At 39.0% G+C, this 17,048-nt stretch overlaps 1 protein-coding gene across 4 annotated transcripts in view; it reads left to right on the top strand.

The window, feature by feature from the left end:
- uggt1 (UDP-glucose glycoprotein glucosyltransferase 1) overlaps positions 1-12,581 on the top strand; it is a 120,187-nt gene extending 107,606 nt beyond the window's left edge. For all 4 annotated transcript variants that reach the window (XM_020534527.2, XM_020534526.2, XM_048604294.1 and 1 more), the window contains 3 exons: positions 2,706-2,822; positions 4,229-4,394; positions 8,392-12,581. In XM_020534527.2, coding sequence (XP_020390116.1) covers positions 2,706-2,822; positions 4,229-4,394; positions 8,392-8,417 — 309 coding nt within the window. In that variant the 3' untranslated portion in view covers positions 8,418-12,581. The remainder of the gene's footprint in view (positions 1-2,705; positions 2,823-4,228; positions 4,395-8,391) is intronic.
- The last annotated feature ends 4,467 nt before the right edge of the window (positions 12,582-17,048 follow it).

Raw genomic sequence — 17,048 nt, 5'->3', positions numbered from 1 at the left:
GAGGAGGGGATAGGTGGGAGAAAGGACAGGTTAAGGAGGCGGGGACAAGCTGGGATGCGGTAGGGAGAGAGGAGATTTTGAAGCTTGTGAAGTCCACATTGATACCATTGGGCTGCAGGGTTCCCAAGCAGAATATGAGGTGCTGTTCCCGCAACCTTTGGGTGGCAACATTGTGGCACTGCAGGAGGCCCAGGATGGACATGTCGTCTGAGGAATGGGAGGGAGAGTTGAAATGGTTCGCGACTGGGAGGTGCAGTTGTTTAGTACGAATCAAGCGTAGGTGTTCCGCAAAGCGGTCCCCAAGCCTCCGCTTGGTTTCCCTGGTAATGCAGTTTGAGTTGCATATGGGTCCCTGACCCCAAAGTGTCCTTGCTACAGCATTACAACGATAGTTTCCATTGTCCCCTGAGGTGCAGCATTGAAGTGCACAAACATCCTGTCAGTGGATCAGAGATGTGCCTTAAGGGTTCTTAAAGACTGGCACATGTTGGATGCCAATGTATGTGGATGTTGGTTGCACGTGGCTGGCGCCCATGAAGCATGCCCAAAGATTTTGGTGCCGGGTCTCCAAAGTGATTGTCTTTTGAAGCAAGCACCGAGCTGAAGTCACCCAGCATTTTCACTTCCACATGAATAGTTTGGTTTGTGTGGTTAAGAAGATATATGGGGTACTTGCCTAATTAGTCTATAAAATGCAAGAGTGGGAGGTTATGATGAAGCTGTATAGGACATTAGTGAGGTCACAGTTTGAGTACTGTGTGCATTTCTGGTTGCCATGCTGTGGAAAAGATGTGATTGCTTTGGAGATTATGCAGAGGCTTTGATCTTTTCAGTTGTGCAGAATGACTGCATTGTTTAGGGTTGTTTCCGTTGTATCAGAGATAACTAAGGGTGGATAAGAATAAATGTGTCCCTTAGTAGAGGGCTTAATCACCAAGAGGCATAGATTTAAGGTGAGGGGAACGAGTTTCAAGGAGAACTTTTTTTTTCACTGAGGGTGGTGGGTATCTGGAATTCACTGCCTGTAAGAAGGGTAGACAAGGAAACCTTTAGCTTTAATCACAGGAATCCAAGCGATTATGTTTCAGCTGTATAGATTTCTTTTGAGGTACAACATTCAATTTTGGATAGAGTATCTTTGGAAGTAATATTGGCCTTGGAGGGAGTACAGTCCAATTTCATCAGAATATCACAATTCAGAAGGTAAGTTAAGCATATAAAATTCATAAATGTGGTTTGCATTCCCAACCCAAAGTTGAGTGCTGATCTGTGAGGTGTTTAAAATAATTCAAGAATTCAACAGGAAATAGTTCCTCTGTATTTGCTATGTAATAGAAAAGCTGAGAAGAAGAAGGCACAATAAATTAAAGCAGGGCTATGTAAGAGTGAAATTAAAACAAAAACAATGTTTTATTTCGCAAAGAACAATGGAAGTCTGGAACACAATCCCAAAAGGCTGAATGGCATGTAAATGTGTTTCGCCTTCCAGAAAATCTATTTTCTCTGCAGAGGGAGAGAAACTGCATCTAATAAAAGAGGCTGATACCAGAAATGAAGACCAAGTGACAGTATATCCTCTTCTTTCCCATAACCCTTCCCCACTCCAGCTACTGAATCTCAGATACAAGACGTAGGATTCTGTCATTAATAACATATGGTTCAGCCGTTTTTTTTAAACCAATTATGTCTTGCCCTTGAGATTTCATATACTCTCTCTATTCTTCTTTCTCCATTTCACGACCTTTTCTCTTTCTGCCAACTATCCTTTTAGCTTATTGTTAGACTACATCATGAAATAAAATCAAGATTGTTCTTGAGCTGAAATCAGTGTGTTTGAATTACAAGCATTGTTGTCCTAATCATGGAAGTTGAGGTGCAGTCACAGGACGTCTGATGCAACGTTTCTTGCATTGAGTGAAGTTGCTTTTGTATGGCAATGACCAGTACCTGACCTGCTAAAATAAAATGAACATTAACATCAATTGACAGGTGACCTGCATTTCTTTCTTGAATGAAATAAGGTGTCAGCCACGAATCTGTGGTAGCCCACTAAGCTCTGTGGAAGAAGGTCTTTGGAATAAGTCCCATTCCAGACGCTTGAGTAGAAAATTGAGGCTGGTATTAGAGTAGTGATGGACACTGCGCTATTATGTATCAACTTTTGTGGGAGATGTTAAACAGAGCCCTTGTCTGCCCCTTCACCTGAATGTAAAAGATCACCTGATACGATTCAAGAAAGAGTTCAGAGTCCGAGCAAAATTCATCTTCCAATTAGCATCATTAAAATGGATTGTCATTTAGCTTGTGAGACATTGCTGTGTGCAAATTGACTACTGCATTGCTTGCATTACAACTGTGACTGCACTTTGTAAGTACATTTTTGGCTGTAAAATGCTTTGAAGTGGTGGTGGCTTGTAGAAGCGGTGTCTAAATGAGAAACCTTTTAGATTTAATGTTGATAATGTTAATTATTGAAACTAGCAGTGGCTGATTGCCATTGGAGAACGGTGCCATGACTGATGTGTTTACAATTATGCTGTCCAGTTTTTGTGTGGGCAGCGGCAGATTTTCCCTATAAAGAAAACAAGCTTAAATCAAGTAGTAGTTAAAGCAACTTTATTAATTTTAAATTGCAGCACTACATAATAATCAGAAAATTCTTGAAATTACTTACTTTGTTCTTGTGTGGGGCACGTGTTTTATAGGATCTGCCTAACAACATGATCCATCAAGTGCCCATTAAATCCCTTCCCCAGCACTGGCTGTGGTGCGAGACCTGGTGTGATGAAGCATCAAAGAAGAGAGCTAAAACTATTGATTTGGTAAGTACATGACATAATGTTTGCTATTCACTGAGACATCAAAACAAATCTGTTTTTGGAAAAAAGATTGCAAGCAGTACTAGATATAATGGGAAATGTGTCTGTGTCTGCCAGAAGACTCTTATATAGACAGACAAATGCAGTGAAATGGGTGGCTCTGTGGCTCAGTGGTTAGCACTGCTGCCTCACAGCGCTAGGAACCCAGGTTCAATTCCACCCTCGGGCGACTGTCTGTGTGGAGTTTGCATCTTCTCCCCGTGTCTGCGTGGGTTTCCTCCAGATGCTCCGGTTTCCCCCCTCAGTCCGAAGATGTACCGGTTAGGTGGATTGGCCATGCTGAATTGCATGTAGTGTGCAGAGGTGTGTAAATAAGGTGGACTAGCTATGGGAACTGTAGGGTTGCAGGGGAAGTGTAGGGGTTGGGTCTGGATGGAGTGCTGTTCAGACGGGCAATGTGGACTTGTTGGGCCAAATGGCCTGTTTCCACACTAGGTATTCTATGATTCTATTCTGTAGCTTGGCTAGGTTCAACTAAGATGAATATATTCACAAAGCATGGTTGTGTGAACAAGGATTTAAGCAGAACAAGGGTCTAGCAATAATGGTGGACGAGTCCTTAAAGGTCTATAAACTGTGCTATGGTATGAGGCTATAAGGAAATTGAACTATGACGTATTGCCCAAACAATTTCATATGAAGTACGGGCCTTCTCAATCTTGCCCTCCTCTGAGGCAGGGTGGTCCTCATGTTAAACTCACACCAGCCCTCTGTCTGTCTAATGAGTGAACAGCCTATGGACTTCTGGCACTTTGGCAAGTTTCGCTTTCAAATATGAAAGAAGTAAACACTCCTGTCTTTGTAGAAGGCCTGCTATATCCTGTCTTGGGGAATATGGTTATCCTGGATAGTGTTAAGAGAAGAGCTGCTACATTGGTGTATATTTTAAGAGCACCAGTTACCAGGAGAAACTGAGAGAACTGGTGCTATTTTTTTGTGCAAATTGTCAACTTCAAAGAGATATGATTTGAAGTTTTAAAATAGCAGTAGGACTAAACTCTCCGAAGGTAGATGGTTTGCTAGTTTTGACTAACAACATATATTTTCAGAGCCTCTTCAGCTGCACCACTGGAGACATTAATCAACAGAGCATAATACCTGCTTTAACCAATGTTTTGCTGAAATTGAGATCACATTCAATTCATGTTATCAGTTTGTGTATTGAAAGGGCCGAGGTAGGAGTGTACATTGTAAGACCCTGTGAAACAATGATGACCAGATCACTGGCATTTTAATAACTCAAAAAATTCATTAACTAAAATGTTACAGATCACCTCCAGTCTTGTTCGCTGTCATTGAGCTATGTTGTGACATTTCTATGAATGGCATTTATTTTAACCTCCTCCTAGTGCAATAACCCAATGACTAAAGAACCCAAACTGGAGGCAGCAGTGCGAATTGTTCCTGAATGGCAAGACTATGATCAAGAGCTAAAACAGCTTCAGAAATTGTTCCAGGAGGGGAAATTGAATGGATTATCTCATGCAGATACAGATGACATAACCAGCACAGAGGGTGAGTTTGTTGATGTTAGAAGGCATTTTACAAGGCATTTGAAATGAGTGAGTGCTATTTTAGAGTGAATCCATGCAACAATAACTTATAGTTCATTTAATACATTACAATATCTCAAGGACACTTCACAAGAGCATTATGAAACAAACACTGAGCCACTTAAGGAGATATTGAGTCAGATGACTGAAAGTTTGGTCTAAAAGTTAGGGTTATGGGAGTATCTTAAAGGAAGAAGCAAATAGAGCAGTGGAGAGCTATAAACAGGGTATTCCAGTAATTTGGACCTCAGCAACAGTCACCAATTAAAATCTGGGATGTTCATTAGGTCAGAATTAGAGGAATACAAATTAGAGATAGGAAGGCTGTACGTCGTGGAGGAATTTGCAAAACCAGAAAGAGAATTTTCATTTGAAGGTTGTGTGTTTGTCCAGCCAGGAGTGCGTTGGAATGGTCAAGTTGAGAGTATTAAGAATCACGAATGAGAATTTCAGCTGCTGATGAGCTGAATCAGATCATTTTAAGTAATTAGGCAATGACCATCTACAACAAAAGAGAATCTAACCATTGCCCTTGATATTATTAACAGTCATGGTGGTTACTATCACTCAGAAAAGGAACTGGACTAGCTATTTAAACACTGTGATTACAAGAGCAAGTCAGATGCTAGGAATCCTGCAGCGACTTACTGATCATCTAACTTCTTAAAGCCTGTTCACCATCTATAAGGCATAAGTTAAGAGGATTATGGAATAGTCCCCACTTGCCTGGATGAGTGCAGCTCTAACAACACACAAAGCAGCCCATTTGATTGGCAACATATCCACAAATATTTACACCCTCCATCACCGACGCTCAGTAGCAGCAGTATGTATCATCCACAAGATACAGTGCAGAGATTTACCAATATTCTTAGATAGCACACTCCAAACCCACAATTACTACCACGTAGAAGGACAAAGGCAGCAGATACATGGGAAAACTACCTGTAAATTCCTTTCCAACATATATATCATAGTGATTTGGAACTATCTTGCTGTTCCTGCAATCAAGATCCTAGAACTCCCTACCTACCAGCATTGCATATGTACCAACACTGAATGCATATCAGTGGGTTCAAGAAGGCAACTCACCATTGTGCAATAAGAGCGAATTCCATATCCCCTGAACAAATAAAAAGAAAGTTACTGCGGTGGAAATAGATAGTGATGACACAACCAGGCGGTTGGAAAGTCTACTTCATTCAGTTGTAATTCTAGAGCAAAGTTGTATTTCCATTTTGAAGGTGCAGAGTTGGGAGAAAGCCTGACTCCGCAATTTTGACCTTTAAAAATGGCTGCTCACATTTTGTGTTTTCATTCAGAGACTGTGGACTGGTTTGGGAGTTAGGCTTTGTGATTTGGGAAGAGACTAAGAAGCTGCCTAGTTCTTGAGGTGGGCTGGATAGAAAGCCTACCTGGGGACCCACACTACAATAAAAGGAGAAAATATCCCTCCTGCTCTCATCTCCTCCCTCTCTATGTACCATCCATGCCAATGTATGTCCCCAAAGCCTCTCATTGGGTGAACAGCCAATGTCTTTTTTCAAAAGTTTGGGGGAGGTGGGAGTCCAAAACTACAGGGCTTAGGTGTAAGGTGAGAGGGGAAAGATTTTAAAAAGAACCTGAGGGGTAACTCTTTCATGCTGAGGCTGGTGTGTGTATGGAACGAGCTGCCAGAGGAAGCTGTGTATAATTACAGCATTTAAAAGGATCTGGATGGTTATATGAATACAAAGGATTTGGAGGGATATGGGCCAAATGCTGCCAAATGGGATTAGGTCAGATTTGGATGTCTGGTCGGCACGTACGAGTTGGATGGAAGGGTCTGTTTCCGTGCTGTATAACTCTGTGACTCTCTTACTCTAAGCATTTTAATTAAATGATTAAAAGCTTGGCCAACAAATATTTCCATTCAATTAGCAGGAGAAGCTGTCCATCAATAAGCACCCCATTGTGGAAAAGATAGGATTTTGAAAACTATCATGCTTTTACAAAAGCAGGCACTTTTTAAAAAATCTTCACTACTTTGCTTTGGACAAATTCTTGACAACTTTATGCACTTCTTACACACAAACATGCCTTTTGACTTTGCCAAATGATGCTTTACCTCCACCAAAAATGCCCCAGGACCAGATCCAAAGTTTGACCTTACCCCTCCAAAAAGGAGGAAATGTAGAACACCCCACCAACACTTGAGCCTCTCATTCCCTCACCAGCACATGGACCCTGTCCCAACTCATACAACCTAATGCCCTCTGCCCATCCCTCACGGACCCACATACCCTTATGCCAACTTCATGTCTTTGTCCACCGACCGCATCTTTCCCGTCTTCATCTGCTATACTGATTGATTAGTATCCTGGATTAGCGCAGCTCCAACAGCACTAAAGAAATTTGACACATCCAGGGCCGCAGCCCACTTGATTGGCAGACCATATAACATCTTCAAAATTCACTCCCTCCACCACCACTGCACAGTTTTAGCTGTGTGTACCATCTATAAGGTACACTACAACAAGTCAACAAGGCTCCTTGGACAGCACTTCCAAATCCATGACCTTTGCCACCAAGAAGGACAAGGGCAGCAGATACATGGGAGCACCACTTCCTACGAGTTCCCCTCCATGCCACTCACCGTCTTGAAGTATACTGCTGTTCCTTCACTGTCACTGTATCAAAACCCTGAAATTCTCTCCCTGCTGCACTGGGTACTGCAATGGTTGAAGAAGGCAGCTCACCACGGTGTTCTCAAGGACATGTGGGTATCGGCAATAAATCCTGGCCTAGCCAATCATGCTCATGTCCCTTAAATGAATTTTAAAAATCCACAAGTACCAATGCGCATACAAGAAAAATTATAATTCTATTTCTTAATTTTCTAAACTGCAGACTACATTCTCTGGGAAAAGTATTGTCTTTTTTTGAAATCATTCACAGGATGTGGGTGTCACTGTTCATTCCAGCATTAATTGCATGAAATAGAATATTTTACTAATCCAGTAAATTTGAAATTAGTGTATATACTTGCAAAACCCAAAAAACAAATCAAACTAGAGTATTTAATAAGTAATCTTGAATACATACTTACTCGTAAAACTCTCAAGTAGTCACCTCCTTAATATGTATGCTGCAAGCACTCCTCCAGAAAAACCTGCATCATGCTCTGATCATTAGCCAGCTCCAGCTAACCTAGAAGTATTTCTTTTAGCCTTGAAGAATCGCCTTTGAAGCTTTCTGTAAGACCTGCACTTTCTTTTTATTGTAATGCTTGATGCCAATCGGCCTGACACCAGAAACAGTCGCACATGTGCAATCAGCATTGAATCTGTCTGCACATGCTTGGTTCCTTACACTGCTAGTCATTGTATAACTGTGGTGCACTTACATACTTTCTCATTTGCTGAGTTAGAAGCCCCTAAAGTTTGCCTTGCCCTCCAATAGATGTTTTTGGTAAGGAACTGACATGTGATATCCAATTTACCTGACAAAAATTTCAAATTGAGAGCACGAACTGATGTAAATCATCTGGGGATGATTTTGATTTGTCTTTCACCTATACTGAAGTGATTTATAAAATATTTTTGTGTAAAATTTTTTGATTGAATGAATCTTATAATGTGTCAATCTTGGAACAAAAATTGAGCAAAATAAAATGTGACTAGAAACAGGATAAGATGCCAGTTCAGTTAACTAATATGGAGGCAGTGTATATTTCTGAACCTTTGCATAGATTTAGTGGCATCTGAAATGCAAAGAGGGTATTATAATCCTTGTGATGAAAACCTGAATTGATGTAGACAGCAGCAGGAAGAGGGGGAGGTCATGGTGGAAACTAGGAGTGTTTGATTGCCTTTTTGAACTGAAATTTGATCAATTTAGTAGTATTATGGTGGACTTTGTCTTGCCACAGTGATGTGAATTGTTGATCTCTAACTTCTGGTATCTCTTTCATTTTGTAGGTCACACCCCACACGGTGAACTTTAAGCTGTGAATGTGAAATTGTTTAACTCTGTTTAAGGAGTTCCTCCTTTTTTCTACCGAAATCTTCTCAAATGTGACAAAGAGCTAAGAGACTGGAATGGGAATGTGCTTGTAATTGTGTTTTTCTTTCTTATTATAAAGGTGTATTATAATTTAGGTTCAGTTCTGTGGACAGATAAAGCAATGGGAGTGCAAGATCACTGGAAAATGTATAGGTATTCACCTCAGGGACAAACTCAATCATGGAAAATCAGATGGTTTCTGTATATTCGTCAGTGGGATTTAGGAAAGACTAAATGTCATAGGGATGATTTCAATTACCATTCATTTAAAACCCAAAACTTCCAATACACTGCTTTTCAAACTCCTGAATTTATGTTGTTTTAGTTGGTCAACACAGTGCATGTTGTGTTATTCTTGTCCAGGAAAGTGTATTCATGAACCTCATAACTCATTCCTCTCACTCGCACGTGTGTAATCTCTCACATTCAATCTTTCTTGCACTCCCACGCTCCTGCTAGTTTTCTCTCGACCTCTTGATTTCATTCTCACTATCCATTTACTTAAGGGCAGACAAGGATGAATCCTTGTTTTAAGTTAAAGTATTCTATAAGCCTGTATTTTCAGCAAGATGCTTAAATGCCACACTGCTGTGTTGTATATGTCCATATCTAAGTAATGCCAACATTACAGTGGAATATTGCAAGATCCAGTAATTTCTGTATAGAAGATTTTATATTGGAATATACAGCGATTAGTTTTTATTGCTGTTTTCTGGACGAGAATTGTGCATTTGAAAAATGTGGATCACGAGATGTCTTCTGTAAATATTCTACAATGTCTGCTACTCTGAGTGACTGCTTATTGGTAATATATTTATTGTTTATTCCTTTGCGAACCAAATAGAGCATTTTGGTCAGGCATACATCGAAGGCCTTCAAATAGTATAAATCCAACTTAATCTTCACAGTCTTTTGAGAAATCTCTCTGAATGCACCATTGTACATCAATGGTACATCTTGAGTGTAAAACCAGTATCAGGTTAGTATTTGTAAAAATGACCCAAAGTACATTTTGTCCTTATACAAACTACTGATGTGTATGTTCAGAGATACCTGCACTTAATTGCATTAACCCTGCCTCCTTGCAGTGTAATTGAGGAAGAGAGTTCTTTTACTGGGCTTGATGCCTGCAATGATTTACAAGTGTACAAATCTTTGTATCATTGCTGATAGTTTGAACACCTCAAATGGCAGAAACTTGCTGCAGACTTGTACTAGAAGAAATTCCGCACAGTTGCACCAGTGTACAGAACATTGCCAGAAGTTAATTAACATACCAGAGCGAGCAATTTTTACACAACATTTCAGGCTTTCCCCAAACCTGCAGAAATTTCCTAAGCTGCTTACTTTCTTTGAATCCCACTGTAATAATAGAACTATTCGCTATGGCCTTGACCATGGTGTGACCTTCTGCTCAGCTACATTCTACATTATTATTTTCAATGAAGCATGGATATTTCTGCAAGAAACATTCTAGAAGATGAATTGTAAACTTTTACAATTAGCATCTTTTTGTTCATTGATATTTGCGCTCCACTTGTCTGTTGTGATTTTTTTTTGTTCTATTGGAAGAGAAATGTTTTTGGCACATTGCATGCTGAACATAATAGCCCAGAACTCTGAGAAGATGAGAATGATAACACCAATAACTTTCAAGAACTTGCTTAGACTGGCCATCTCTTGTATGTTGACCAGGTTTTAACTGTATGGTCAAGTTCATGACTGGGTGCCAACAGTGAAATATTATATTGCTTTCACCAGTAGGGAACAAAGTTTGCCTCTCAGTCAGCTCAGTGAATAGAAGTTGCCTTTCTCTGTTGTTTAGATGAAACGACCAAGAATCTGAATCTGCTTCTAAATCAGATGCAAATTCACAATATTAAGCCATCCGTGATTCAGCATTAATTGGCACAAACTGGGCATTTGGATTTGTCTGTAAAGGAAATTGAAGTAGGAACTAGGAAAGTTACACAGCTGTGCAGTAATGGACTGTCCACAGGGCTTGGTTGCTTTGCTCAGCGTGTTAAAGACTGAAATACGTTTAAAATATCATTACAAAATGTGCAAAAACACAAGCAATTGAAATCCCTAGTGGTGGCCTGTGTAGACTGGATTTGAATTGACCTGTCTTTAATGATCAAATCAGTTCTCACCCTCTTGTAGTGGAAAGATCTGTTCTGTCATAGCCTGTAATTTTGTAAAGTTTGAGATGCTGGATTAATTACTAAGTAGCTAAGTTTAAATGCTACTTGTGTTTTGCTGTTGCCCATTCAGCATTCTACCGCTGAAATGTGAACTTTGAATTTATGATTCTGAATTTTCAATTTGATCAGATCTTTTCAATGTTTTATATGATTACAAGCGGTGGCACGTAAAATACAAATCAAGTTGATTCTCTGCCGTGGCACGAAAATGTTAGAATTATTTCCTTAAATTTGAACAGTTCAAGGCACTTGGGACTCTAAACTCCCAATGTAATTAAAAACCTCACCCATCCTTGTTATTTGGCATTTCTGAAACATTCACCTTCCAGTTATATGGAAGGCTGTTCTACTGTATAATTCTTTTCAGCTCCACAGACCCACAGCTGTTCATTGAAAGTGCTTTTCTAAACTTTGCTTCCTCTATGATAGATGAGATGTCTTAGCTAAATCCTAAAGTGCCCTCAAATGATTTACAGCAAGTCACACTGATTATCGTCTGTTATACTGTCACTTTCTGTAACCTGATATTTTTTGAGCTTCATATGTAGTTTACTACTGTCGTTGGAAGTTCTTCAGTAGACTGTGCCTATTATCTTTATTTCGTTTCACTTTTAAAAATGCGGGTTCACCCACCAACATTTGGGTGAACACACGATTCCATTGTACTATGGGTGTGTGGTACTTTCTTTAATAAAGTGTTTTTTTTTCTTTTTTTTTAAGTTGCTGGCCGTGAGCCTCTTGACTTTGCAGTAGCAATTCTGATACAGATTACTTGAAAGGTTTGAATGAATGAAATTGTATACCAAGCCCTATTGATTATTGTGAATTCACACAGCTAATTTAGGGTGATGAAAGAAAACCACAATTGTTAATTTTAAAAACTATATGAATGGAATATTGTATAATTCTTATCACCACATTTGTGCGATATGCATTGGAAAAGGTTTGAAAAACAGAAGGGCAGATGGGATGAGGGTTGATGGAAGATGCTTAAAGCTCAAGTCTCGAGTAAAGATGAATGAAGGAATCTGATTAATATATAAAATGGCATATTTTACATAAAATACACCCTCAATGCAACTTTTACATTACTAGGGCCAGTAAACCAACGGGGACTACAGTTAAATTGAGATTCAAAGGGAAATAGAATATTTCATTGATATACATTTGAAATTAGAGTGTTGAGAGATCTCTCAATCTGTTTCAGTGTGAGACCTGGTGTATTAAATAATAAAGGGACTGACCTAATAGGAAGAACAGCATTTTTGTATATTTACATATTAACTGCCAGATTGTACAGGTTTCAAGCAGACCTTAAAATTGGCATGACAGGTGCACCAACCAGGAGTGTTAGAGGTACTAGAAAAAATCAATGTCACAAAAGAAAGCACATCAGATGTTACGACATTCTGCTCAGCAGTCATAGCATTTATTGATTTTACAGAGATTTGTTGTCACTTCATCCATAACTGCTTGTTCCTTCATGTCTACCAGAAGAAAGATGTTCTTGCTATTTTACAATTTGCTCTTTCTTCTTCATTATTTGCATTATTAATGGATCTCCTGCAGTGGTATCAAAATGTGAGCAAAATCTGGTTCAAACATGGCACAGAGGAATTAACGGTGCTTTGCAAAGATCCCAGTTGCTGTTCAATAACAGATTTTTCACAGCCGCTGTCAAAATATGTATTGTATATTCTGGAAATTCAAAATACGATTTTATGTTTCGGGGAGTACTGTGCTTGCTTTACACAGGTGCCAGATTACTGTTGCTGAAAGGAAGGCATCTATGCTCTGCTTTCAATGTGACCCATTTATAATGTTGAGAGTTGTATTTCCCAAAGTTGTGGAGGTTTAATTTGCTTCCTACCCAAAATAACAATAAAATATGATGCCGCCAATTGACTTATTCTTTCACTTTGTTGAAAATTAAAATGAAAAGCTTTTCTTTGTTTTTGATCATGTGATACAGTTTTTTTTATTATTTGTAAGATTTTCATTACCTTTTCGATCAGTGACTTCATAAATGAAAGCGAACAGTCTAAAACTGCGGATTTCATGGTAATGTGGTGGTGGTGGCACATGTATAGGACAGTTAGTGCACAGTAATAAATATTTTGTTCCATTTTTAAGCAGTGGTTCAATGAAAGCACTCCTGTCTAAGCTTGTAGGTTTAAGCCCCATTCCAGAAACCTGAGTACAAAAGCTAGGCTCTCTGTCAAATGTAGTATTGGGGACGTGTGCTATCAGTCGTGAAACAAACAAAAACCGAAACTTAACTGCAGCACAGAAAAAGGCCCTTTGGTCCATTGTATCTGTGGAGAAAACACAGTTAACATTTCAAGACAAGTGACCTCCTTCAGAACTAAAGGCACCCAGGAAATATGCGGACGGTAGGGGCTGGGAGGATAAAAGAGTGAGTGGATAGTTGGAGACAGAGCTCAGAGAGAGGGAAAAAAAATAAAGGGTAGGCAGACAAAGGGCTTGTCTGATGTTAGTAAGCCAGGGAAGTAGAGAAGCTGGAAAAGTGATAATAGGGGCTCTGAACAGTTGATAATGCATGATGTTTTTTTAAATTTGATATTAACACGAACTGGGTGACCGTTTTCCAGAACATCTCCATTGTATCCATAAGAATGACTTCAACCTTCCAGTTTCTTGCCATTTCAACAAACCAGCTTGCTGTTAATGCTAACTCCCGTTCTGGTACTGTTGCAATGTTCCAATGAAGCTCATGCAAGCTGGAGGAATAACATCGCATTCGGTGCTGAAGCACGCTGCAGCCTTCAGAACTCAGCATTGAGTTCAACAATCTCAGGGCCGAACCACTGTCCTTCGTTTTAGTTAAAACCACCCACAGAACAGACCCATTTTCTCCTTTCTCAGGCCTATCATTTATTTTACATCTCGATCATTCCTTTGCCTCCATTAGCACACCCTTGGTCTTGCTGTGGACACTCTCACCAGCTGGTCCACGATGTGAAACCAAAAACCGAAAGAACTGAAGATGCTGGAAATCAGAAACCAAAACAGAAATTGCTGGAAAAACTCGGCAGATCTGGCAGCATCTGAAGAAGTGTCAATGGACCCAAAATGTAACTGCTTTGCCTCCACAGATGCTGCCAGACCTGATGAGTTTTTCCAGCAATTTCTGTTTTTGCTCCACAATCTGTTTCCTCTCTGCCAATAGCGTAAAACTCGCAATTTTCCATTTCCTTCCAGTTCTGAAGATTTTTCTTCTGATTCAGAACATTGACACTGATTCTCCTTCCACAGATGCTGCCAGAACTTGAGTTTCTCCAGTATTTTCTATTTTTATTCCACATCTGCTTCCCTGGGGGGAGCACAATTTCAAATAAAAGGTACGAAGATTTCACCACTGTGTTGGCAATACTTATTCCTTAACACTATTGTTTAAAAAAAGTCAGATATTGCTACTTCTGTGTGTGAGAGCTTGCTGTGTGCGAATAAATGTAATAACTTTAAGCAGGAGTAGGCAATTCAGTCCCACAAGCCTGCTCTGCTATTCAGTGTGATCACAGCTGATCTCATCTTGGCCTCAAATTCACTTTGCTGCCGGCTCTTCATAACCCTCTAACCCGTGACTAATCAAAAATTTGCCTATGTCCTCCTTGACTTTACTGTTTGACCTGGTATCCATCGCACTTTGGGGAATGAATTGTGCAGATTCGTAACCCTTAGAGAAATAATTTGTCACCTCTGTTTAAAGTCTTCTACGCCTTATCCTAAAACTCTAGATTGTGCCGCAAAAGGAAACATCCTCTCTATGTGTACTTTGTCAATTCAATCTCCCCTCATTCTTCTAAACTTGAGAGAGTATAGGCCTAAACTGCTCAATCTCTATTCAAAGGACAAACACCTCACCTCTTGAATCAATCAAGTGAATCTCCTCTGTACTGCCTCCAAATGTAACTCTTCTATTTTCCACACTACAGCAATGATTATACCTCAATAGTTACTATCTTAAGGTTGTGAAAGCCACTACTTAAATGGAATTGTTTAATTGAAATTAATACATAAATGCAAGTACTATACGAAATAATCTTCACACTCTTTTCACCAAAAATAATCAAGTAAATTTGGTTATATCAACCTACAGTTTCAATGGTGCTCTCCATTCTTACCCCAAGTGCTCAACATTTAAGAACCACATTGTTAATTTCAGTTATTGTTGTAAAGAGAGACCTGTTGCTGAGCTTTTTATCTTTTGACTTATCAGCACAAACATGAGAAGACCAAACTTAAATGATCACAATATTTTATGTATTCCAAGGAAGGTGCTAATTAGTAGCAATTCAGCTTTGGTTGAAGCAGTAGCAGGGAACAGATCTGCGAGCTTCTGATTAATTCAAGGCGTATACATATTTCTTACGTTTGCAAAGAAGAAATGGATGTATGTTACTTCTAGCAAGGATAAAGGCTAAATTACAAACTCATGATGATCCTAAATTGGTTGTGTTGTATGCAGCAGTGTTCTATACTGGGCTAAAATTTCAAATGAAGAGTTAATTGGTAGGTTTAACCTTATACTTTTCATTGGTCTGTTTACTGAGCTGGAAATTCAGTATTTCTTTTTTTGGATTTTCTTTACCACAAAGGTGAATTCTCCCATGTCCTCCAAACCCTGTTCTAGACCCCACTATGCTGCAGTTGTAACACAATGCTTGGTTTGGATCACCCTTTCATCGATAAATTTTTCTCCTTAAATTATTATTGTTATGATTCACAATTACACCAATTTTAAAACTGTCAATCTAAATAAGAGAAAAGGGACAATAACTGTAAAAGGCAAAAAAAATCAGTTAAAGTTAGTGGGGATTTTGTACATTTACAATGACTATCTGATATCATTGTTTCTAAGAGTAAATACATCGACACAGACAGTTGCCCAGCTTTCTCATTATACTAGTGAAAACAGATCGCTGATGCAGGAAGTGTTTTAGTTCATATTGCGTTTGAACGTATAACATTCCACTGTGCCTTCCTGGTGATAGACTGATCTAGTATTCTGGAGACAAAATCCAACCTTTGTTAGGTAATCAAGAAGAATTCCCAAGGCATTGAAGCACAGAAGAATTTTTTTGCCTTCAGGAAACACTTGGACGTATCTGAAGAATACAAAAAAAAAATGATATGTTAAAACCTGATTTTGTGAGAATAAGTGTCTTTACTGTTCATAATCTGCCAGATGACTGTCTCAAGATTCTGAACTGCTATCTTGCCTGTAGCAATATCTGATTTGTCTTGTTATCAAGCAAGTATTTGGAGCAACAAACTGCTGACGTACTTCTCTCTTCTCCTTGCCAATGTTAGCTCCATTTATCCCCTCCTGTTGACCCTATTGTGATTCTATACTGGATGACAATGTGACTGACCTGCATCGAGTCCAACTTTACTCTTCCTATCATCACATTTATTGTGAGTCAGTTTTTGTGGACCATGGGTAAATTTATAGAAAAGACTACAGTGCTTAATGAATGTTGACATAATTTTTATATTCAAAATTGGAAATAGAACTGAACCAGAAACCTGTAGATTGGTTAGCCTTCATCAGTAGCAGGAAAATGTTACAACGAAGGTTGAATAAGAGCACTATATCTCTATTTTTAGTCCCATGATTTCATTGATGACAACATAAATTTTACTGGCTAGTAATTATGGCCAATTCTATACGTATAAATGTACACATTTTGGTTTAAAGCAAAAGCATCCATTCACGAGTTTTCTGTAAAAAACAGTAAACCGATAAATCATCTTTTCACAATAAATATATTTGGCAAAGATGTACTGCATTGGAAATTAGGCCCCACTATGCCTGAGATCTCATAACTGTGGGGGGGAAAATTTTAGTCAAACTATCCATAATTCCTAATTTTACCTGATTGATGAACTCCAGTAAAAAAAAAGTCACCAGGTTTCTGTACTATGAATAAATTGTCTTCAACCAATGGCAATCAGAAATCATGAGTTGCTAATTTATCATACTATACCTTAACTTCTATCCCTTCTTAAATGTTCATCTGTCACAAACACACAAATAACATCAATATTAAGGAAGACTAAAGAAAAGAAAAATCAGAAATACTGTTCAATAGCACTAATTTGGACCACAGGATTTGAGTTTCAAAATCCAAGAAGGCAACAATAAATTAGCAGAACAGGCTTGTGAATAACACATTAATTGAAATATAAATAGGTATGAGGTGATGGATGATGAGATCAGAGGAATAGGAAGACCAGGTACTCCTTTGGCAGTACAAGTCGAAGTGATGTAGTGCAGAAAGGAGACAACAAGGTGCAGGGCTGGATGAACACAGCAGGCCAAGCAGCATCATAGGAGCAGAGAG

Source organism: Rhincodon typus, chromosome 13 (genome assembly GCF_021869965.1).
Source record: "Rhincodon typus isolate 14 chromosome 13, sRhiTyp1.1, whole genome shotgun sequence".
In the NCBI taxonomy this organism is placed as follows: Eukaryota; Metazoa; Chordata; class Chondrichthyes; order Orectolobiformes; family Rhincodontidae; genus Rhincodon; species Rhincodon typus.
This window is presented reverse-complemented; position numbering and strand designations above follow the sequence as displayed.